The 24,228-nt window shown below is 41.3% G+C and overlaps 3 protein-coding genes across 12 annotated transcripts in view; 1 reads left to right on the plus strand and 2 right to left on the minus strand.

Moving 5' to 3' along the window:
- PDE1C (phosphodiesterase 1C) overlaps window positions 1–4,460 on the minus strand; it is a 610,522-nt gene extending 606,062 nt beyond the window's left edge. For all 7 annotated transcript variants that reach the window (XM_029234327.1, XM_029234329.1, XM_029234331.1 and 4 more), the window contains exons 1-2: window positions 4,385–4,460; window positions 3,198–3,327 (exon numbers count right to left, since the gene is read on the minus strand). In XM_029234327.1, the coding sequence (XP_029090160.1) occupies window positions 3,198–3,231 (34 nt within the window). In that variant the 5' untranslated portion in view covers window positions 3,232–3,327; window positions 4,385–4,460. The remainder of the gene's footprint in view (window positions 1–3,197; window positions 3,328–4,384) is intronic.
- On the minus strand, window positions 4,455–8,456 carry LSM5 (LSM5 homolog, U6 small nuclear RNA and mRNA degradation associated). The gene is made up of 5 exons (XM_029234340.1): window positions 8,242–8,456; window positions 6,633–6,728; window positions 6,323–6,350; window positions 5,539–5,611; window positions 4,455–4,937 (listed from the first exon to the last, which is right to left on the minus strand). The coding sequence occupies exons 1-5, from the start codon at window positions 8,285–8,287 to the stop codon at window positions 4,905–4,907; spliced, it is 276 nt and encodes a 91-aa protein (XP_029090173.1). The 5' UTR covers window positions 8,288–8,456; the 3' UTR covers window positions 4,455–4,904.
- Window positions 8,457–15,903: 7,447 nt separating this feature from the next.
- The window catches only part of AVL9 (AVL9 cell migration associated), a 75,997-nt gene continuing 67,672 nt past the window's right edge, over window positions 15,904–24,228 (plus strand). For all 4 annotated transcript variants that reach the window (XM_029233381.1, XM_029233380.1, XM_029233382.1 and 1 more), the window contains exon 1: window positions 15,904–16,091. In XM_029233381.1, the coding sequence (XP_029089214.1) occupies window positions 15,999–16,091 (93 nt within the window). In that variant the 5' untranslated portion in view covers window positions 15,904–15,998. The remainder of the gene's footprint in view (window positions 16,092–24,228) is intronic.

Genomic DNA, 24,228 nt, shown 5'->3' on the forward strand with positions numbered 1-24,228 from the left:
AACAAAAGACACACAAACAGAAACTGAACCTCAACAGGCTGAAAACTTGAATGAAAAACAAGACGTTAACTCAGAAGGCAACAGCCGTGACATAGTAAGCGTGACCAGTATCCCTGTGAATACATTTTGCCTGAGAATGTGGGTGAAAAGGAAGAGGTAGAGAACATTAGCTATCCTGAGGGAGGTACTGCCTCCCCGACCTGGTTGGCTCAGGTCAACAAAGTAGATGAAGCCACTCAGGGTGCCATGGGCCAGTGCTATGACGCACAGCCTGAGCCATCATCAGAAAGCAGGGAAGGACCACGGTGGAATTACAGGGACCTCTTTGAACTGATGATGATTCTCATAGCTACGAGGAGTACTTTTATTCCCCTGTAATTTCCCGTCCCCCTGCCGAATGAAGTAGGTGAGGGCACACAGCTTCAGGAATACCCCCAGCAAATGCCCTCTGGGGGTGACTCTCATAGCCTCTATGAGGAGTGTCATTATTTCTCCCTTCCTTCCACCCTGTACAGAGTAGGTTGATGGCATCCAGTGGGAAATGAGAAAGGGAGCAGAGCAGCTGGAGAGTAGGAACCAGGATGAAGATGAAGATGAAGGTGAGGTAGAGAACAGTAACTATGAGGGGCACGTTCCCTCCCCTACCTGGTCGGCCCAGCTTACCAAAGTAGAAGAGGGCATCCAGTGCGACATGAGTTGGTATGAAGCACAGGTAGAGAAATCCCCCCAGCAAATGCCCTCCAGAGATGAAGGGACCTCACCAGACTGCAAAACCAAGGGGTCATGGAGAAAGCCAGTCACAAATAGGAAATTAAGTGCAGACAAAGATGAAGTGATGGTGAATGATGAGATTGGGGAGGTGCATAAAGAGAACTTGAAAAGGTGCGCGGAGACTAAAAAGACTGTGCAAGGCAGGAAGCTGAAAGACCTGAGCAGCGTCTCAAATGTTAAGACAGCCTATCTGCTGCAGAAAAGCGCTGCCTTGACCATCGTGCTTCCTGAGGATTCAGAAGACTCTGAGTTGGAAGCTGAAGATGTAATGCACGAGGCAGAATGCCTCCTTGAAGAAGTGAGTCCACAGGGCCCTCTGACATCTTCCAAAGGAAGGTCTTATCTGAAGGCTGGAAGGATAATCAGGATGCCACCTGACTGCTCTGTCCCTCCCCAACTTATGGTCTGGCCCACCAGAAATAAGTACAGGTTATTACAAGCTGGTGGTGAATATCAGCGCATCCCTGTGGTTTACCAGCTGAAACAACAGGATGGCTATGAAAGCACTGGTGTCACCCTCCGAAGAAAACACACTATGCCCAAGCCAGAGGGACTGGAGTCCAGGAGAGCCTCTCACAAACCACTGGAATGTAAGTGACTAGGGGGTTCATCTTATTTGGTTGTCTGCGGTGGTTCCATACTGGGTCCTGTATGCAAAGGCAGCTGTGAATCAATAGTATTTCTCCATTTTTAAAGTATGTTTTCACTTAAGCTGTAGGTGCCCATATTCATAGGATTTGCAAAAAGAATCCCAAGTTAGAATTCCTGCATTCTAGGAAATTGCAATGTAACGTGAAACAAAGTGCTCTAGTAGGTTATAAAGAGCTGGATGGTGGCCGTAAGGAGTTGGGCTGAGATAGTCAGGAGGACATCAGTCTAGCTGGATTGCTGAGAATGGGCAGTCTATGTGGAGGCAGAGAATTTCGACACAGTTTTAGGTTCTGTGGTTTGGAGACAAAAGAGGAGCAAGTTTGGAGTGGGAATGGAGACAGTAGCGTGAGCTCAAATGGGCAGTCAGAGCAGGGTTCCTCTCGAGACCATCCTGCCAGAGAAGGGAAGACTGGCAGAGGAATTGGGAAATAGGAGAATGGGGTAAAGTAGTAGTGTTTCTCTTTACTTGTAGATTATTATCCTGTAGGCAAGGGGCTAATCCAGATTGAGTAGAGAAACGAGACAAATGTGCCATAGGAATTTCAACCAGCAGTATTTTATAGGAGAAATTAGAGTGAAGAGTGCCAATATGGCTGAAAACCAGTTTTATTCAAAACAAAGTGGTGAGGGTTTTGATTCACATGGGAGTAAAAGATATGTGAGAGGACTAACAGAATTGAATCTTTAAAAAAAGGCTGGAGTCAGAAGTTGGGAAGAGAAGTTGTTTTGCTTTGCTGTGTGGGTTATGGTGGGAGGGGCATAAAATGGTGAGATTGAGGGACTGGACTAGCAGCCTCCCCACACCTGGTTGAACCTTGAGTTTGGACCATCCTATGACTGGCGGGGGCACAGCTGACAGGAGTGGGTAGGGAGGGAGGGCCCAAAGGAGAGCTTTGGGAGATGATTACCTCTGGGGTGCAAAGAATGAAGCAAAGCAGGTAAGTGAAGAATGGGATGCATAAGAGCCCCAGGGAAGTTTAAATAAGTTCCAGTCTTAGTCCTAAAACCATTAGACTCAAGAAATATTTAAGCCTACCACTTCTACTTAAAGGTGGGGTAATGTCACATCTTAACTCTTGGCTGTTATGACCTTGATTGATGCTCAGTGATTTGGAAGGGATTTTTAAAAACAAGGTGAGTTTATGAGCAAATTTTTTGCCTTTGGTATGTTTAGTCCTTGTTTAGTCCAGAGCTAAACTTCAAAATAACCTTAAAAGAGGTTGAGGTGGTCCCTTGGAGGTGAGGAGAATGAAGGAAAGGGGCTGGGAAACACTATTTTAATTGTGTGCGTGAAGAATCTTTGTACAAACAATGTCTTTAAAGGCAGCAGTACCCCTTCTTCAAACACCATCTTACGCTGGATGAAGGTGCTGCTGCTCTGATGCAGTGGAGGGTGTGCACACAGAGCTCTACCTGTTCCAGACCCACCCTCTGTGGCCCAGAGCTCCTCACAGGTCACCTGGATAAAACCTTAACATGGAATATCCTTTCCATTACAGGCATAATACTGAAGCATATGCTCTGCAGGCAGCTACAACCCTGTGGAAGTCCATTGCCCTTGCAGCCAGAAGCCCTGGAGTCAAAGCACCGCTCTGGCTCACCTTGTACCACTTAATAACGTATGTTAGGCGGCTTCCTCATCTATAGAATAGAGATCGTACCCTGACTTTAACAGCGCAGTAGTGAGAACAAATTAAATAAGTGAACTTTTTTGTAAACGGTGGTCTATAACTTGCACGTATTGAGGGTGTTACTTGAAACCCTTCCACACTCACACTGCATGACTTTGACTTCTTTCCCAAGTGGCATCCAAAGTCCTTTGGTTGGTGCATGGGCCAGAAATTCCCTGGCATGTTCATTGCCTGGGACATCTGGTATACAGTCTTCTGGCTTAGTCTCACCTTCCTGAAAAAGGAAAGTGTGTAAGCTATGCGGCAAGAAAGCACCGGCACTCTCTCCCACTTGTTTGAGAACACAGCATTGCCAGTGCAGGCGACACGGGTTCGAGCCCTGGTCCAGGAAGATCCCACATGCAGCGGAGCAACTAAGCCCCTGCGCCACAACTACTGAGCCTGTGCTCTAGAGCTCACAAGCCTCAGCTACTGAGCCCGCACGACAACTACTGAAGCCCGCGTGCCTAGAGCCCGTGCTCCACAACAAGCCACTGCAATGAGAAGCCTGCGCACCACAACCAAGAGTAGCCCCCGCTTGCCACAACTAGAGAAAGCCCGTGTGCAGCAATGAAGACCCAACACAGCCAAAAATAAAAACAAACAAAAGTACCAACAGGCAAACTACAAACTGGGGAAGTTATTGCAAAATGCACGATTAAGAGTAACGTATTAAGAATTCTTACAGATTAGTAAGAAAAAGAACAGCATCTCAATGGCAAAACCCTCATATAAGTAATTCACAAAATACAAATCAGTTCAAAATTAATTTTTAAAAATTTAAACATACCAGGTTTTGCCTATCACAATGGCAAAGAGAGGAGAAAATAGAACATAGCCAATGTTGGTAAGTGTGTGAAGGGTACTATGAAAAACTACAACTATATGTAGGTTGGCACAAACTTTTTGTTGGCAACACGACAATATCTATCCTTTGACCTTACATATTTATGAATTTATTCTAAGAAAAATAAAAATGTATAAAGATTTAGTTAGACTACTGTGGCCAGTAATAAAGAATAGGCTAAATAAGTTATGGTAAACCCATTTAATAAAATACTATGCACAGATTAATGCTGCCAAAATATTTGACATGGAAAGATTCTCCCCATTTAAATTTAAAAAAAAGTCTTGTCTGGAGGCTACAAAACAGTACATTCAGAAAGAGTAAGTTTTTGTAAAAATAAAGTGTGTACTGAGAGTATATTAAGAAAGTCTAAGAAAATATACAGCAAAGTGATTAATATTTTCCTTTTTAATTTATCTGCACTTCTACAATGTGCATATATTACCTGTGTATTTTGCTTCTTTGTTTTTAATAGGAGTTAATGGAACTTGAGTTCAGTAGAAAAATCCTCATTTCAAAGCACCAGAGTTTGAACTGAATTTTGTAAGCAATCATTTCAGGTTTTTTTAATGCACCTGTTCAAAATCAAAGCTCATCATTTTGTTTGGAACAATTTTTGTTTGAGAATCAAACGGTCACCTAAATGAGGAAGCAAATAATCATAAAATGACAGGAAAGCAAGTGACAAAGTAACTACAACCACTGGCTATTGCAGTATAATAAATAAAATGACAGTTAACAAAAACACCTTTATTTTTGTTTTCAAAGAACAAACTGTTCTTCTTTTTCCAACATAATCATGATTAACTTACAAAAACAGGCATTTACAATGCATCTTCAAAGCATTTCCCTTTAACGGAAAACTTGGCTTCAGAAAATACAAACATTAAAAGGTTAAAATAAAAATTCTATTTTGTTGTCATTATAAGACAAAACAGAATCTAGCATAAGTCAAGGAAATCCATTCATACTTCAGGTCCTTCTCCTCCAGGAACCAGCTGCAAAGGAGGAAAAAGTTTAATATTTAGTTTAGTACTACATAATCTAAAAACCCCTACTGAGAGCTCCTCATTGATCGGAGTCACGCCTCTTTGCCCCTCCCCCATATTTCCATTTTCTCCACGTCACTGCTGTTTACAATTCCAACATCAATTAATACTTAGTGTCTCAACAATGATTCCTAGCAAAACAAATGATTAAAAAGCAAAAGCAGGGCTTCCCTGGTGGCGCAGTGGTTGAGAGTCCGCCTGCCGATGCAGGGGACATGGGTTCGTGCCCCGGTCTGGGAAGATCCCACAAGCCGCGGAGCGGCTGAGCCCGTGAGCCATGGCCGCTGAGCCTGTGCTCCGCAACGGGAGAGGCCACAACAGTGAGAGGCCCGCGTACCGCAAAAAAAAAAAAAAAAGCACAAGCAAACTAATCTTAGGCCTAATGTCATCTTCAACAGTTTGGCCATAGAGCCCTGACCACCAGAGCACCCATTTCCCATGTTAAGCACCACTGGACCCATGAGCATTTAGTCAAGCAAGTTAGTTCTGTAATCCCTGCCCCACAAAAATGGCTTAACATCTAAATAAAAATAGCTTTACTGTGTCTTACCATTGTTATGTTATTTCCATTTAGCAAAATTTGATCTAATTTAGTAATTCTTCTTCCTTCTGGTGTGATTTCACTAAACAAATAGATTAAAGGTTAATTATTCTATATAAATGAACATAAGGTCAGGTACCAACACTTTTCAGAGACAAAGTGGGTGATGTACATCACCCCTGGGTGCTGTAAATTCTTCCCCAAAGGCAACAGAGTGGACTGACTGGCCTAAGATCCACATCCACTGAGCTGATCTTCATCTAAAAAGCTGAAACTTGCCAAGGAGATCAAATATGAACTAAAATGTTTACTATCCTCACTCTTTTTACTATTATTTACTACTGATTCTTATCCATTATACCAATCTGTAATTAATTCAAATCTGAAAGCAGAGCTACTGGTCATGATCTTTATAATTAATATAACTGAGGCATCATTTACATTTTCTATTATATATAAGTTGTAGAATAATTAATTTAAAGCATTAAATGCTCTTATTATCAGTTCCTTTATTTGACCTAAGCCCTAAGATCCCTGGCTGTTTTTAGTACCTTTTACCTTAAAGCTTTGTCTCTACTAATTTCCTAGCAATTTAGTGACAATTACATAAAGGTAATAATCCTCTAATCCAATTTTACTAACATCAGTAGGTAAAACTTCTATCTTTAGAGTAGTTCGAATAGGCAGTGTTCTCTGACTCAACAGATCATTTTACTGACTCAACAGTACTAAAACTGCCTTAAATTAAAAAGAGATTCCCCTGCCCAATTCCTTAATTTTCAACATTACTCACAACTCAGTGACATCTTCCAGTACCATATCTGAAATTTGGTGTTAAGAAAATAAATATACCAAGTTAAATTTACTCTGGCTTCTGCCTTTGTTCAGTTTTAATTATAACATTGAACACAATGGCTCAAATTCAAAATGTTTGTGATTAGTAATTTCATCTTCTTTCAGTACACGCACCTCTTAAAACACTATCACAATTTCCATGAGAATAAATTAATTTTTATTATAAAAATCCGTAAGTACTGATTGTCTAAAGTTCTTTTTTTAAAATACCGAAGAAAAAACCATACTACCAACTTTTAAAAGGATACTGACAAAGTCATCAAATCCCAGAAGTGTGCCAACAATCTCCTTATCACTCTTCATCACAATGTGAATCCTTGATCCTATACACTTGTCCACAAGCTCTACGGATTTTTTTTTAACAAAAAAAAGGGGGGGGGGAGGAGAGAAAAGATTATTATGCCCATTCGTTACTTCAACAAATATGTGAGTGCCTATTGGCACTTATTACTTGCATATGGTGAAATATAAACCAGGAAAAGTATTCACTCGAAAACTTTAGATCTTACACTACATGTCTCTCTTAATCATTCTATTAACAGGAAAGTTTTCCCTGTTCTCCACTTACCCCTCCTTTGTAACAATTTATCATGGCTGTGGCTTAATATTATTTTAGGTTATCTTATTGACATATGAACCCCACCCACACCCCCCAGACTCTAAGGTCCATGAGAGCAGAGATGGTGGTTGTTTTTACTCATCAGTGTATCCCCAATGGACACTGCCTGGATACACTGATCATTCAAAAAGAGTTTGTTCCATGACACTTTACAATCACGGCCACATCCACTAGCTCAATCACCCTTCAGATACAAAATATTAAGAGAGAGGGCTGCGCTTCCCTGGTGGCGCAGTGATTGAGAATCTGCCCGCTAATGCAGGGGACACGGGTTCGAGCCCTGGTCTGGGAAGACCCCACATGCCGCGGAGCAACTAGGCCCGTGAACCACAACTGAGCCTGCGCGTCTGGAGCCTGTGCTCCGCAATAGGAGAGGCCGCGATAGTGAGAGGCCCGCGCACCGCGATGAACAGTGGCCCCGCTTGCCACAACTAGAGAAAGCCCTCGCACAGAAACGAAGACCCAACACAGCCATAAATTAATTAACTTTAAAAATTTTAGAAAGATATAGAACATTACTTAAAAAAGAGAGAGGCCTGTCTTCACCAGAGATCCCTTCTCGTCACTACGTCTCCCCCACCCCCCAAAAGTCTATCCTCTGTAGTCTGACAGCAGCTTGAACATCTCTTCAGCAGGCTTAACGTTATTCGGTACGATGTTTATTTGCCCGGTATCCTGTTTCCTACACTGGTTTGTATGCTATCTGAAGGCAACGGCCATGATTTTAGTTTGTTGAACAGTGCCCAATCACAGTGTCCAGTGCACAGAGGCGCAATAACTGTTGAAAGAATGAGCGGCAAGAAAAGCTAGTTTCCAGAGTCCTCTTTTAAGGCGCAGTCCAGATCCTGGTGCCTCTCTCAACAACCGGCCAGATAGGCAAACAGGGTCTAATCTGGGGATTTTAAACGCCAGGTTGAGGAACGGGACTGCTATCCACTACTGTAAAGCCAAGCTCACAACAAAGAAGGCCAACGACTTATTCACTAAGCGTGAACCTCTTCCGGTGACGGTTTGGTTTGGGGAGTCAAAAGTCCCTGCCTCGAGAAAACCCCACCACGCCGAAGAGACGTGGGCGGCCTGAGGCCGCAGAAACTTGGCGCCTAGAGGAGAGCCGGGGAGAAAGAAAGCAATTGGTCATATACGTTTTTCTAACACTCAGCCACGGGCTGCGCTGCCCCTCGGGCCCCGACCCTAACCTTCAGCTCCCCGCCCCGGCACCCCAACACGACAACGGTTACCTAGAGGGAGAAGCTGAGACGGGTTGGTGGTAGCGTTAGCCGCCATGGCTACGCCGGAAGTGGTCTGCGTCTCTCGAAGTTGGGAAGGCGAGTTTGAAAGAGCGCGCTTCCGCTTTTTCCGGCAGCCCGTTCAGACTCGACCAATCTGAGGCCGAGAGTGCGATCGGGCCGGTCCACGGGGATCGCTCCCAGTCACTCCTTCCCCGGCAATGAGATCCTGGGAAATATTTCCGTTCACTGAACGTTCTGCGGTCTCGACACTCACTTTTCTCTCCAAATTTCCAAGAGACTTTAAAGCTATCCCGCCTTGTAAATAAATTAGTCCTCTAACCCGGAAGACTTTGCCAAACGGAAACCTTTGAGTCGTCTTATCTTCCCCAAGTTGTATCTCATTTCAACCCAGGATCTTTCTTCAGACCAGTATAAATAAATTTGATTTTCCCGCCACCGATTCATTGTGTTGTAATTTTCGTAAATTTTTTTTGTTGTTGTTATTTTTGTTTCTTTTAAGGAATCTACCAATTCTTTTAAAAGTTCGGTGTATTGAAAACCCACAGCTAAGGGACTTTCCTGGTGGTCCAGCCGTTACGACTCTGTGCTTCCATGGCGGGGGTATGGGTTCGATCCCTGGTCAGGGAAATAAGATCCCGCCTGCCGCATGGTGTGGCCAAAAATAAATAAATAAAACCCACAACTAACATTTTTAAAAAACTTTTCTGGGCGAGGGGGAGATTTTAAATATGTTCCCTATTTTCTACTATCGTTCTTAAATCCTGTTATATCTAGGAGTCTACTATAGACTTTTTTCACTATTTCTTCCACAAACACATTGTCCAACAGGCAACCACCAGATGTCACTCTATGTTAATGACATCACATTTAGGAAACCTTGATGCTTTTACACTTCTTTTTTGAAAAGAGAAAGCAAACAAATTTTCTGCCTTAGTATATTTTATGTTTGTATCTGAGGAACTTAAAACTAAAGAGCCTAAGCAGGAGAGGCCAGAAAGAACATCCTTCATTCATACAACAGATGATTGTAAAGCACCCATCATTCATTCATTGAACAAATACTTTAGTTGCACACTGTCTAGCATTTTGCTGAGTATAAAACAGTGTAAAGAACAGAACTACAATGTCTTCTGTCCTTATAGGAGCCAGAGGATAAATAGGGGAGAAAGACAATTAACAAACATTATGTGGAAGGCATATGAAATTTAATACATAAAGCAAAAAGTCCTCTTTTAGCTTCAGGGATCCTAGAGAAGTAGGTATGATTTAAGGCAAACATCAGTGGGGAGGTTCAGAAGCCCTTACAGGTGGGCCCTTGAGTTCAAAGTCCCCTAGGATTCAGCCTCCTTCTAAATACTAAGCCAATCCTGGCTTTTTTGCATTTCAGAAATACTGAGTACCTCATATGTGTCAGGAAACTTACAAATACATTTACTCCTAATATTTACTTTTTTAATAGAGATAGAGTAGGATAATTAAATCGTTAGTTTATAAATCCCACTAGGGGATTAAAGAGAGAAAGAATTTTAAGGGAGTTTGGGAGACTGTTGTAAAATAATGACCATTCAAGAAAACAATACAGTTTAAAAGAAAATAAAAGAATCCAGTAACATAGCAGAAAATTTACTCTACCTTGAAGGAATACCAGGTGCATTCAAACCACAAATCCTGATAGTTAAAACACAAGACAGTAGATATGGGGTCTACATCCAGTTACATGAAGTCAGGGAGTTAATGGTTCTTGAAGAGTAGCATTTCTACATGAAGCCAAAACAGGAATAAAGGTGAAAGGGGAAAGAAACTAGGTCAAAGGGGACATTGTACTGAAACCTGAGATAAATTACCATATTTTAGTATATGTCACCACCCTTTCGCTAATATACATATGATTTAAATAGCGCCATTACAGTCTGGGTTAGACCATATAGGGTCAAAGGAGGAACTAATGATGTAAGCTTTGACCTCTACCCAAAAATGAGGAAGGAGCTGGTCTTCTCCCCTCCCCACTTTTTCCTTGATTATAAAAATATAGCCCTCTTTGTTCTCAGAGCTGTGCTCCCCTGCCTGACTACTTGTATCCCTCACAAGCATCCTATGCTAATAAACCCACTCTTTGCCTATCACTTTGCTTCACACTGAATTATTTCTGTGCTGAGACCAAAGAACATGACCTTCAGTAAGTCCTGACACCATGTAAGCTGTTTCAATGAAAAGACAATGTGTTTGAGTCCCCTCCTAAGTCTGGTATTGTGGGTTCAAGTCCCAATCTGAAGTATGGCTGGGTTCAAGTTGCATCTGAGGAGGACTGCGGTTTCACTTTGATCTGGTATTTGGATAAAGTTCCTCATACTCAGAGAGTTAAATTTGCCCATTGGCCACACAGATAGCTTGGGAAGCTTCACAAAGGAATTGACAGGAATCTAGTCTTGGAGGATGAATAATTGGATAGGCAGAAAGGGGACAAGAGCAGCATTCCAAGTAGAGGGAATATTGTGTGCCCTCCTCCAAATTGGCATGTGCCCTCCTCCAAACATGTCTCGCTGCACTTTAACTTAAATCTTACATACTTCCCCTGAGTTTGTCATAAAACTCTCCCTTTTCTAAATGCTATCCTTTAATAACCTCAGTACTTAGTGATTTTACTTTATTGCATTTAGGATGCTCTGTCCCCAAGTTCTAATAAATCCCATTCATCCTTCTTCAAGACGCTGTTCAAATGTGACCTCTGTGAAGCTTCTCTGACTTGCAGACTTGGGCTCTCTCATTATCCTGCAACAATGTTAATAGCTCTCAGAATGCTCTCAATGCTCAATGTTAATAGCTCTCAATGCTCTCCCCTGTGGGCCCTCCTGGGCACAAAAGACTATCTGTGTCCCCCATTTCTTGTTTGTAGGAAATAGGCTTCATTCAGCCTCCTTGACCTTCCCTGAGTTCCAAAGGGCAGATTCAAACAGTTTCTAATTAGGGAAGGGAGGGGATGCAGAAATAAGGGAGGAGAAATCAAGAAACAATGGTGCAGCCTTGGGGCAGGGTCCTGGTTCTTGGTCAAGGAACATACATAACAATATCTTTGAATTCTGTAGGAACTATGGCCCCCACCCAGGTGGAGGATAGTAGCTTCAGGTTGAGCATAAGATTCCTACGACTTCCCTGGTGGCGCAGTGGTTGAGAGTCTGCCTGCCGATGCAGGGGACACGGGTTTGTGCCCCGGTCCGGGAGGATCCCACATGCCGCGGAGCGGCTGAGCCTGAGCGTCCGGAGCCTGTGCTCCACAACGGAAGAGTCCACAGCAGTGAGAGGCCTGCGTACTGCAAAAAGAAAAAAAATAAAAGATTCCTAGAGCACCACCCTGTTACCTCACTACCAATCAATCAGCAGAAAGTCACACACCCTGTAGTCCTCACCCCGGTCTGTTTGGCCTCACTGTGCATTGGTCACACAAACTTGTGTTCGGTAACATTTTCTTATAATTATCTACCCAGGGGGTAACACATCCCACCCCACCCCATTCCTGCAAAAAAAGGTTCCTCAAAGTCAAGAATTTTGGGAAGAAGCATGATTAAATCCATTAGTTTTGAAGTTAAATTACTTTGATTCAAACATCTCCACCACAATTCCTTCTAGTTATTTGACCTATTCAAACTTTGCAAGTCCCATGTTACCCATTGGAAAGAACAGAATAATAGTGTCTACTTACAGGATTGTTGTGAAGATTAAATGAGATAATACATGAAAAGCAGCTAGCAGAGGACTCATTAAATATGAGCTATTACTATTTATCTTTGTTTCCTAATATTTAATATGGTGGTTGGTTTAGAGTAGGCGTTACAAAAGCTAGCATTGCTAGGTAGCTAGTTTCACATTTATCTTACTTTTAAAGACGTAAGCCATTTTAAGGCAGCAATTTTGTTACCGGAAAACTGGGTTTGCCTCTTGGTGGGTGTCTAGCTGAAAGACACAACCAAGCCAAAGATCCAGAGAAGGCAGGATTCTTACTTGCAGCAAGTAGGGATAGCACCAGGGATCTTTCCCAAAACAGTATCTCTCCAAACAGGAAAATTGGGGAAGTTTTAAGCTAAGGTACATGCATATTCATGAGGGGGCTTGAGCAGAAAATTCAGCACAGAATTGGGGCAAAGGTCGACAGTCAAAGTTTTTGTTGGTTGAAGGCAGGAGGGTCACAAAAGGTCAACATCAAACCTCAGGTTACAGTTGAGCAAAACAGCTCAAGAAAGTGCTTCAGGCTAATCTTTATCATTGAAACAGAACTGGGAGTCTTTATGACAGATGTATTATCTTTGCTATTGTTACTTCTCTTATCTGATAACATTTTTTTGTTCTTTTGTTCCATTAAGATCATTATTACTGAGACCTGTTCAAGGGCAAGCATTGTGGCCAGGTATGGCCTAAGTTCTTTAAGTTGTTTCTCATTCTATTTCATTTATATCCATCAAAAACCTCCTTAATCTTCACATGATTCTAAAGACAAAGTAATGCCAAATTTGTTGTGAAGCCCTTTTCTTTTCCTGTTTGTTTGTTTTCCTATCTGTATTCTTGTTTTATTTTCACCATAGTATAATATGAGTAGGGACCAAATTCAAGGCATTGGTTACTTGATAGAGTTTAGAATTCAGAAAAATATGCTTTAAGAAAGTCAATACTTTGTATTCCATTACAGAAACCAAATTAACATAAGCAATATTCAATATTATTGATGAAGAATAAAGAAAGTCTCTTTATACTCTGAAATAGTTGATACAATTTGTTTAGAGAGTAGAGTTAATGGGGATTGCAGAAGGGAGTGGTTTTATTTTACTGAGTACTTTCCTGAGGCAAGACAGAAAAAGAAACAATACGCAATTCCAGATGAAGAGTTTATTTTTAATGAATTTGAAAACATGCCACAGCTCTATGTCTCCAGGGTTTTTCTCCCATTAGCTCTTACTTACAGAGCAGATATAAAATAGAATTTATAATTCACCATAAAATATATATAATTAAAAGAAGCTCCTCAATGTAATGTATATTCAGAAAAGCATTTCTAATTTTTTCCCTGGAGATAAATGTCATCATAAAAATACAAGCAAAAGTTTCCTTTCAAAATAATGTTCAGAACAGAAACGGACTCACAGACTTAGAGATTAGAGAATGAACTTATGGTTGCAGGGGGGTGGGGGGGAGGGAAGGGATAGTTAGGGAGTTGATTGACATGTACACACAACTATATTTAAAAAGGATAACCAACAAGGACCTACTGTATAGCACAGGGAACTCTGCTCAATGTTATGTGGCAGCCTGGATGGGAGAGGAGTCTGGGAGAGAAAGGATACATGTATATGTATGGCTGAGTCACTTGGCTGTGCACCCGAAACTATCACAACATTGTTCATTGGCTATACTCCAATATTAAAAAAAAGTTTAAAAAAATAAAAACAAAACAAAATAATGTTCAGGAAGTATTCCATTATCTCAAATTGTTATTTCCAATCTTGTTCCTTACAATACTTTTTAAAATAAAGGAGAAATTTCTATTTTCTCCTCAATAGATATTTGTCCTTGTAGACAATATGTTGTTAATGAATTTATTTTATATTAATACAACTCATTAAAAACTAATGTAGGACTTCCCTGGTGGAGCAGTGGTTAAGAATCTGTCCGCCAATGCAGGTGACATGGGTTCAATCCCTGGTCCAGGAAGATCCCACATGCCGCGGAGCAACTAAGCCAATGTGCCACAACTACTGAGCCTGTGCTCTAGAGCACGTGTGCCACACTACTGAAGCCTGTGCTCCTAGAGCCTGGGCTCCACAACAAGAGAAGCCAGCACAATGAGAAGCCCACGCACTGCAAAGAAGAGTGGCCCCCACTCGCCACAACTAGAGAAAGCCCGCGTGCAGCAATGAAGACCCAACGCAGCCAAAAATAAATTTAAAAATATTAAAAAAAAAACTACCGTAAAAGTTGTTATTCTAAATTGTTAAATGGACCAGTCTGTATATTTAGGGATGGAAAAAATTCTGGAAATCCACTTGTTTACTTTCTTTTCCAATTTTCCCTGTAACATATCTTCTTTGTTTATAGCATTATTTTAAATGACATAATTTTTAAACATTTAAGCAACATAATGGTTATGAATAAATGATTTAATCTTAGTTGGAGGCCCTAGGATGCAAAATGACATGGATTTTTATAAAGTTATTACTGGGTCTCCTGCACAATGAATAAACAATTGGCATTCACTGTAGATACATAGTCCTAAGATGTCCTGCCCTTACATCCTTTTGAAAAGATGTTCAATTTCACTTCAATTTTAGTTAGGCCAATTGTGGAAAATGTCAAGGCAGATGGAACAATACAGTAACATATTCTGTATACAGGCAATATTATAGTTTCACACAGTTTTGAGCCAATGCCAAGACTTTTATAATACAGAAAAGAAATAGTAGCAACATCTTGAAATTTTTCTACAGTATTTTTCTTAGCATTAAAACAGTTCAACTGAATCATAGAAAGAATATTCTAAGAAGAGTATACTGATTTTCTCAGCCATACTTATATTAGAATGAATGTCCTTAACGTTCAAGGCCAGAAGTGGAATCAGCTGCTAAGGCTGTCTAAACTAAGGGATGTGCAACATGCAATAACAAACTTCACAGCTCGTTATTGTAATAATTGTGAATGCTATTTGAAGCAGGTACCTATCCTCAAACTGCCCTGGATAAGACCTGTTAAATCTATTAGTATTTCCATTATTCACTTTAAATTGACATAAAATGAGATACAATTTTTTAAAATTGAATTAGTACAAACAGTAAGGAAATCAAAAATCCTGGTGACAACAGACCCCATGTATTTTAGTACTCTGTGCTGACCAGAGTACTAAAACCAGAAAGATAGAATGAATTTTTTTTTTTAAATAGCAGGACTAAAATAATAAATAAATAAATAAAATAGCAGGACTAGAAGGATCATTTTACAGGTCTCCCTGTAAATTTACTTTCAAGGATATTCTGCATCAGGCCTTAAAACACTTCCAAACTCCTATACATAATATTTAAATAAGGAAAAAAACATAGAACGAAGCAAAAGAGAAACTCTGGGTAAGCAGGTAATTTAAAGGTTGAATACACAGATATACAGCCGCACCAATATGTCTCCGTGTTATCAAAATTTAAGAGTAAAGAACAGAGAGACTGTAGGCCAGAGAGGTGAAGGAAAGGAAGTGAAAGAACTGGATACTCCGAAAGTGAAGTAAAAAAAAGGAAAGCTGAGGGAAGAGATGGGAAGGGGCCGAGATTTTAAGGGGGAAGAAACGAGGACAGAGGAGGAGGAAGCGGGATGAGATCGCACCTAGAGGGTGTGAGCGGGGGACAGGTGTGCCAGGCGACCCCACTAGGCCCCGCCCCATCCCAGCGCCCCTCCCCCTCTCCAGGCCCCGCCAGGCCCCGCCTCATCAGGTGCCTCCCAATCCTGCCCAGTCCCGCCTTACCGGCGGCTGCCGCCGCATCAGGTGACAGCCCGGAAGCAGCGGAAGCGGATGAGGGAAGCTCGGCTGCGGCCCGGGGGGGGCGGTGCAGAGCTGCAGGAGCCTCGGCCTCCTCCTCGCTCCCTGCGAGGCTCTCATGCGGCGCCTTCGCTGACACCTGAAATCCACTGCTCGCCGTCCTCCTGGGGATCACGGGGTTGCTCGGCTTGCCGCCCTCGGCGGTTGCAGTCATCGTCTTGCGGGCCTGCGGCGGTCGCCCATGGAGAAGAACGGGCGGGGCGGCGATAGCGCCCCCCGTGGGCCCGTACTGCACATCGCGGTGGTCGGCTTTCATCACAAGAAGGGCTGCCAGGTGAGGAAGGGGCCTGTGCCCGCCCCCGGCCTTTCGGGCGTTCGCGCGCCGCCGGCACCCAAGCTGCTCCGCTCTGCTTAGACCTCTCTCTAGTGCCCTCGGCTTCGCCCCTGAACTTGATTCCTCTCTCCAGCTCCTCGCACTCACCCCACCTGAAGCCCACTCCCCACGCTCCCGTTTTTCTCCTGCCCCTGAAAATTGTATCTTGAGCAGCTGAGGAGCTATGTGTCGGTATGCTGGGGTTGGTAGGTATTTAGGTTCTTTGGTGGGGTGGGAGGAAGGAATCGAAGGTCGGCCCACTCTCTTTCCCATCCAGCTCTGCCTCCGCTGACTTTCTGGGTGTCCACCTATAATGGGATCCTTTAGAAAAATTCAGCACTTGGGCTGCGTTTTAGAGGTAATGAGCTCTGGGACTCCACACGAGTGAAGCACACGCGGCGCCGTGGGGAAATCAACTTCCTTTGTTTATCTGTGGAAGCCCTAGAACCCCTGTTAGGCTGGTGTACTGACTCCACCCCCCACCCTTCCCATTCGGCCTTGGTTTTGCTGTTTAGTTTTGTCCAGATCTTGCTTTTTGGTGAGAGATCGACCTCTGCAGCTCAACTGCAGTGAGAGGAAGTGTATTTACCGAGCAAAGAAACGTGCAAATGTAAAGTCATTTTTAAGCTTCTTCACTGAAATGGTGAACGAGAACAATAGAACATTTGCAGTCTATGTATGGAAGGCAAGGGAACAAAGATAGAAACAGGATTATTTAATGAGAGCAAACGCTGGAAGGCAGTGATGTCATAATGTGCTAGTGAACGGTAAATTGAAATTCTTAAAGTATTAAAAATACTGATTGCTACCCACTAGGTAATGTAGCATTTTGTTTCTTGCATTTCACAGAAAATGTAACATTTTAGAAGACCTTTATTGGCAAAATTTAAGTTCGTTAGAGGATGATAACAGAAAACTGATGGCGTGAAAAAATAGTTATGTTTGTACGTGTTTTCGTTGCCGTGTGTGGGATCTAGTTCCCGGTTTAACTTTAAAATACATCATATTCCTTGTCGCTCAGGTGAAAATGGCATAGAAAGATACCAAGGAGGAAGTGGCATTATTCAGTATGGTATTTTAAAAAATTCAAAGCAGCAGCAGTAGAATATAAGTTTTTAAAATGTGGCCCTCACAGCAGAAACTAACACAACATTGTAAAGCAATTATACTCCAATAAAAATTAATTCTAAAAAATTTTAAAAACTGTTTCCCTATATTTAGAGGTATGAAAATAGATATTTGAGATAATTGTACCATGGCATGTAAACACAGTGTTCATCATCATTAGATTTTTAATACTTTAAAACTTCACATCTTTGATGTTGTCTTTTATAACTTACCTTGGATATGGGCGAAGTAACTGAAACTTGGAGGAAGTAAAACGATCTTACTGAAGTCACGCTGGAGTCAGAATTGCCTTCAGCTGAGCCCCGTGGCATTTAGGAGTCTTTTACAGTAAAGTAAGAACTGGGGCCCACTTCACAACCAAACTGAACGGAACTTTTAATGACAAAACAGAAGGAAATATTGGTAGGAAATAGAATAAAATCTTTCAATCGTTGCTGTCATCTAAAGTCAAGGTTAATTATTATGTGTTCTATGTGTTTTATTGGTAAAAGTAGTATAATTTATGTTTCCAGAAAGGAAAAATGATTTATCTTATGGGAAAAAAATGCAATGCTGCTTAGGGATTAAAGAGTACTGAACAACAGATTGTAAGATGAAGCAGAACTCGGGGGTGAAATAGCACCCTGGGTATGCCCTTTCTTTGGATTTGTCTACCTTTTGGTTTCAGCATTGAGATTGATTTTTTTGTTGTTGTTGTTTTGTTTTTTGACCATGCTGCATGGCTTGCAGGATCTTAGTTCCCCAACCAGGGTTTGCACCCAGGCCCTGGCAGTGAAAACCCTAAGCACTGGACCACCAGGGAATTCCTGGTGACTGGTTTTGTAAAATGGACATTGTGCTGGGTGGGAGTCCGAAGACCTGGATGATGTCCTGGCTTCACGGCTCTATGACCTCCAGCAAGTCCAAATTGCTTAATTTTTCCTGTACCTCATTTTCCTCTACCAGATTTCGTCATGAGAAATTTTAGACCTGGCAGGGATCCTTAGAGGTCATCTACTCTACCTCCCTTAAATTTACAGATGAGTAAACTGAAACCCAGAAAGGTTAAGTGACTGAAACATACTTACACAGCTAGTGGTAAAAGTAGATTTTATTCAGAAAAGCAGTTGCAACATTGAAAAAGAGACCTCAGTATAGAGCTGGACTCCGAAAATAACAAGGAAAAGTGAGAATTTATAGCCAGGAAGCAGAGTGGGGGCCAGTGGATGGAAAGAAAATTAGTACCTCAGGGGTAACAGGGGTTTCTAGCTAAACCGGTCTAACAGGATTCTTGCTAAAATTGGACAATGCAGAGGTGAACCCAGAAGCCCAGAAGTCAGGGCCTATTGAGAAGAGAGTTCAGAGGAGCCTGACTAAAGTTTGGTTAAGGAGAGCCTCTTTGTCAGCACTAACATTAAAGCCCAGATGTCCCTAGTCTTCATAACTGCATCTCTTTTAGTAGCACTTTAGGTTGTAGGCTTTTAGTAGAGTGGAAAAAATACATGCCTTTTATATATATTTTTGTAATCCACAAGGTGCTTCAGGGAGACTAAGGCAATTATTTTTGAATACATACACTTGTTGAGTGTCTGCTCACCTGGGTTGTTGATAGAATTGAAGAGAATGCAAAGGGTTCTGCCACAATTCAATGAAAGATGATTTGGCTGTGCCTGGTCTTAGTTGTGGTGCACGGGATCTTCGTTGCCGTTTGTGGGATCTAGTTCCCTGACCAGGGATTGAACCCGGGCCCCCTGTATTGGGAGCGTGGAGTCTTAACCACTGGACCACCAGGGAAGTCGCAGGGTTATTTTCTTATTGCTGGCTGAAAGCAGCTTTTGAAAATTATACTTACTTCACGCTCGCAATGCAGGGGGCCCAGGTTCGATCCCTGGTCGGAGAGCAAGATCCCACGTGCATGCCGCAAGGAAGATCCAGCGTGCTGCAACTCAGACCATTCCCAGCCTAAATAAATACATACGTACATACATACATACATAAATATTTAAAATTATAATTACATCTCATAGCAGAAAATGAAGAGCTAAGAACCTGGTTTTGCAAATCAAATAAGAATTTGTTAGAATTTGTCAAAGTCAAAATGTAGGTGATTTTTAGATAGAACTAGTGTGTATTCTGTAGCTTTTGCAAGACTCAAACACTTATAATTTTAGTAGAACTATTACTATTTCTCAGAGAAACATTTTGGCTTACTAGTAATCTGGTTTCTGTTACTCCTCTAATGGAAGTTAGCTGGAGAGATGACACTGATTTCTTGACTCTAAAGAGAGTTAAGGTTGGTGAGTTGATAATCTGAAAAAACTTTGAAACCCTCTATGGTGGTAGCCAGGTTGTGTCAGGGGGCTGCTAACATAGCCACTCCACTCAGCCAACAGAGCAAATGAATGAAAGGCTCTCACTGAGTTGATCGATAAAATTGACACGTCAATGCAGTGAAAAACAAACTTTTGCTGGAGACATAATTTCTATAAATTCATGGAAGTTCATCCAGCTGGAATAGGATGTTCAATTGATGTATACTAGTACAGGAAAAGATGGGTAAATAGTTTGTTCATCTGTATTTCTCATTTTTGGTTGCCCTACTTTCTCCCTTTTTTGTCTTAGTTTTTATAAAATATCAAAGTGTACTAAAAATTTCAGTATATGTCATATTAGTTCTTAAAGGATGTTCTTCACTTCTGCAAATGATTTTGGATGACCTACAACTCTTTTTTTTTTAAATTTTTATTGGAGTATAGTTGATTTACAGTGTTGTGTTAGTTTTCAGGTGTACAACAGAGTGAATCAGTTATACATTTACGTATATCCACTCTTTTTTAGATTCTTTTCTCATATAGGCCATTACAGAGTACTGAGTACAGTTCCCCGTGCTATACAGTAGGTCCTCTTTTTTTAATATAGTATTTGTGTATATGTCAATCCCAGTCTCCCAATCTGTCCACCATCACCCCCCACTCACTGCCACACGCTTTCCCCCCGGTAACTAAGTTTGTTTTCTACATCTGTGACTCTATTTCTGTTTTGTAAATAAGTTCATTTGTACCATTTTTTTAGATTCCACATATAAGTGATATCATAAGGTATTTGTCTTTGACTTACTTCACTCAGTATGACAATTTCTAGGTCCATCCATGTTGCGGCAAGTGGGAGTATTTCGTTCTTTTTTATGGCTGAGTAATATTCCATTGTATATATGTGCCACATCTTCTTTATGCATTCCTCTGTTGATAGACATTTAGGTTGCTTCCATGTCCTGGCTATTGTACATAGTGCTGCAATGGACATTGTGGTGCATGTGTCCAACTCTGCTTTCTTAACCTTTCAAAATCCAAATATATTTGATGTTCTGTAAAGTACATGCATCAAGTCTTAGGCAGAAGGACTGTTCTAGAGACTGCCATTCTTTGTTAATCAGTAGTGTATCAGGTGTTTCAGACTTTCTAATTATGTAAGGTTTCCCTCAGGATGGATTAATCAGCTACCTTCTCCACCATTAAGGTTTTACTTCCAGGTGTAAAGGATTAAAAGTATATGGCTCATTGAATTGTAACTGACTTCAGATTGTTTTAGGTGGTTTGAGGGTGCTTTGTTAGACTGCTCTTCCAAGTACTCAAAATGCAGCAGGTCATGTTGATCACCAGTTCATTCCACACACTGAGATTATTCATAGAGAAGATTCCCATACTTGGTTGTACTTTGTAATATTTAGATTCAAGTGAGCCGAAGTAAAACCTTTGCTTAAAAAAGTAATTCCTGGGATTTCCCTGCTGGCGCAGTGGTTAAGAATCCGCCTGCCAGTGCGGGGGACACGGGTTTGAGCCCTGGTCGAGGAAGATCCCTCATGCCACAGAGCAACTAAGCCTGTGTGCCACATCTACTGAGCCTGCGCCCTAGAGCCCACATGCCACAACTGCTGAACCCCGTGCTCCTAGAGCCCGTGCTCCACAACAAGAGAAGCCACCGCAATGAGAAGCCCGCACACCGCAACGAAGAGTAACCCTCTCTCGCCACAACTAGAAAAAGCCCACACGCAGCAACGAAGACCCAATGCAGCCAAAAATAAAAAGATAAATTAATTAATTTATTTTTTTAAAACCAATATATTGAAAAAAAAACCAATATATTTCTTAAAAAAGAAAAAAGTAACTCCTTTCAGCAGTGTGCTGGGTTGAACATGATTATTTAGGGGAATGTACTAAATCTTTGTAGACTCTTCTGTTATAAAGGTGCTCTACAGTGCTATGATAAAGAGGTCGGTTTACATGGGCAAGATGTAAAGCCATCTATGTTGAAGATCCTCAAACTAGGCATGTAGATGTTGATTCCTTCACTTTGTTTCCTATTTTTTCTACCTTTGAGGCCTTCAGGTGTATTTTATTTTATTTTATTTTATTTATTTATTTATTTATTTACTTACTTATTTTTTTTACTTATTTATTTATTTATTTATTTATTTTTGCGGTACGCGGGCCTCTCCCTTTGCGGAGCACAGGCTCCGGGATGCGCAGGCTCAGCGGCCATGGCTCACGGGCCCAGCCGCTCCGCGGCATGTGGGATCTTCCCAGACCCGGGCACGAACCCGCGTCCCCTGTATCGGCAGGCGAACTCTCAACCACTGGGCCACCAGGGAAGCCCCAGATGTATTTTAAATGAAAATGCCTTCATTTAAATTAAAATGAACATCTGTTTATCATTTGATTATTTTTTCATTTTTATTTGGGTAATTCATGAGAATGAATTCTTCTATAGATACCATGTTAATTTCTAGTGGTCATTATTCTAGTTTATTGATCTACTTAACATTTAGAACATTTTAAGGATGGTTGGTTTATGTTAGGGTGATAGTGTCATGGTAGCTAAAGTACTACCATGACAATTCAAACGGTTTTGAAATATTTATCCATTCCAACTCTTTCCCTGAAATTTTAAAAAATTTAGCACTTAGCAAAGAATTCTTCTTCCTTCTTATTCACCTGCAATTAGACTCATTGACATGAGGTAGTTTATGGACATCTTCTATATAGTAGTTTGCTTGTTACAGATTGTGTGTCCCAGAGTTTTGCTTGTTCCTTATTTGCTTTGTGGACATAAATATATAAACTGTGTTTGTTAGATTTGCATAATGTTTGGCAAAATAGTATAATCAATGTATATCAAACTTTTTGGTTCTTTCATAGATAGAGTGGAACTTTTTAAAATACTCAAATTAATAGGGAATAGTTATTTTCCAAAGTGATATCATAAAAAGTTGGAATTACTACTTGAATTTTGACCACTATTCTGATAGAATTCATGGTTTTGTAAACATAACTAGCAGTTTTAATTCTTGGATAAACTGGTTTTACCAGACTGTACTTCTTTCAAAAGTAGAATTATTAAAGCACTAGAACTCATGTTTACATGAGTAGTTACAACAATGAATAAAGCAGCTAGAAGCAATGACGAGAACAGTATATTTTCCTTTTGGTCTGAGTGGGCTGATGATGGGGAAATCTCCATGAGTAGCAGGATGTAGCACGGTAAATTCAGGAATGGGTTGAGGATGTTTGAGGGGATGGTTGGTTTATGTTTGGGTGATAGTGTCAAGCCCTGACCCATTCAGGTTTTGGTGACAGAAGGCTGGCTGACAGATACAAAGTTTATGCACCTGCTATTGATGGAGTCTTGTGGTGACAATGATGAAATATTGGGGAGGTATTGTTTGTGATTCTTGTTGGAATAAGTAGGTCTTTGGAACAGAAAAAACAATTTTTTGGAGAATTAGAGGTTAGGGAAGAATAAAAGTCTGAGTGGGCTGATTATGGGAAAATCTAAGGATTTTTTTTTTTTAGCTATGTGGAAAAACTGAAAGAAGATTGCATTTTCTGGCCCTCCATAGCACTTTTATATTTGGGTGGAGGTTTTTTGCTGATTTTAGCCATGCTTCTTCTATGCTGAAATGATGAAAATCTCTGACTTTGCAGGGCTGCAACATTAACACTTAATAGCGGTGGAATAGTTTTCTTTTAGGCCTTGGCATCACAGCTAAACAGGGTAGGAGGTCAACCTGTGTAATGGAAATTTAGAAATATCAGGAAGCTTCTTTTGTCCTCTTATAATTCTCCCCAGGTAGCTAGAAAGTGCCTAACAGTACATAAATTTCTTTTCTTTTAATTTTATTTTTTTATACAGCAGGCATAAATTTCTTTCTTTGCCTTAAGTCTTTGATCCCCAGTAAAATACATATCATGGGTAGCCTTCTCCTTGTTATCATTGTGGTGCAGATCCTTTGCTGAGCACGGATTTTGCTAGACAAGGGGAGACTGCAGAAGGGCCCTGGTCTATCATGGATGGGTACTACAAGAGGAAGATGAAGACCTACTTACCTAATAATTTTGAGAAAAACTGGTCCTATTATATTCTTTGGTTACAGTGCCATCAGAGGGAATTCCCTGGCAGTCCAGTGGTTAGGACTCCCTCCTTCCACTGCAAGGGGCACGATGGTGAACTAAGATCCTGCATACCATGCAGGACGGCCAAAAGAAAAAGATGCCACCAGATTAAAAACTCAGTTTCTCCCTAGGATATTTTTAGAAGATGTTATTTAAATTGATATTTTTGACAATTTTTAAAATCATATTTCAGCTGTTTTGTAAAATGACTTCAAAACCATAAATTTATTTATTTATTTTTGGCTGCGTTGGTTCTTCATTGCTGTGCACGGGCTTTCTCTAGTTGCGGCGAGCAGGGCTACTCTTCATTGCGGTGCACGGGCTTCTCATTGTGGTGGCTTCTCTTGTTGTGGAGCACGGGCTCTAGGTGCGCGGGCTTCAGTAGTTGTGGCAAGCGGGCTCAGTAGTTGTGGCTTGCTGGCTTAGTTGCTCCGCCGGCATGTGGGATCTTCCTGGAGCAGGGCTCAAACCCGTGTCCCCTGCATTGGCAGGCGGATTCTTAACCACTGCACCACCAGGGAAGTCCCAAAAAATGACATTTC

This window comes from Monodon monoceros, unplaced genomic scaffold, assembly GCF_005190385.1.
Source record: "Monodon monoceros isolate NGI ecotype Baffin Bay Population unplaced genomic scaffold, NGI_Narwhal_1 Super_Scaffold_2, whole genome shotgun sequence".
Taxonomy (NCBI): domain Eukaryota; kingdom Metazoa; phylum Chordata; class Mammalia; order Artiodactyla; family Monodontidae; genus Monodon; species Monodon monoceros.

Excerpts from the sequence above, each read along its gene's own strand:
- LSM5 (XM_029234340.1), bottom strand. The coding sequence starts at position 8,287 with ATGGCGGCTAACGCTACCACCAACCCGTCTCAGCTTCTCCCTCTAG. Across the intron at positions 6,351-6,632 it reads GGGATTTGATGACTTTGTCA|ATATGGTACTGGAAGATGTC; the intron begins GTATCCTTTTAA and ends ACCAAATTTCAG. Across the intron at positions 4,938-5,538 it reads ATGGAAATAACATAACAATG|CTGGTTCCTGGAGGAGAAGG; the intron begins GTAAGACACAGT and ends CCTCCTTTGCAG.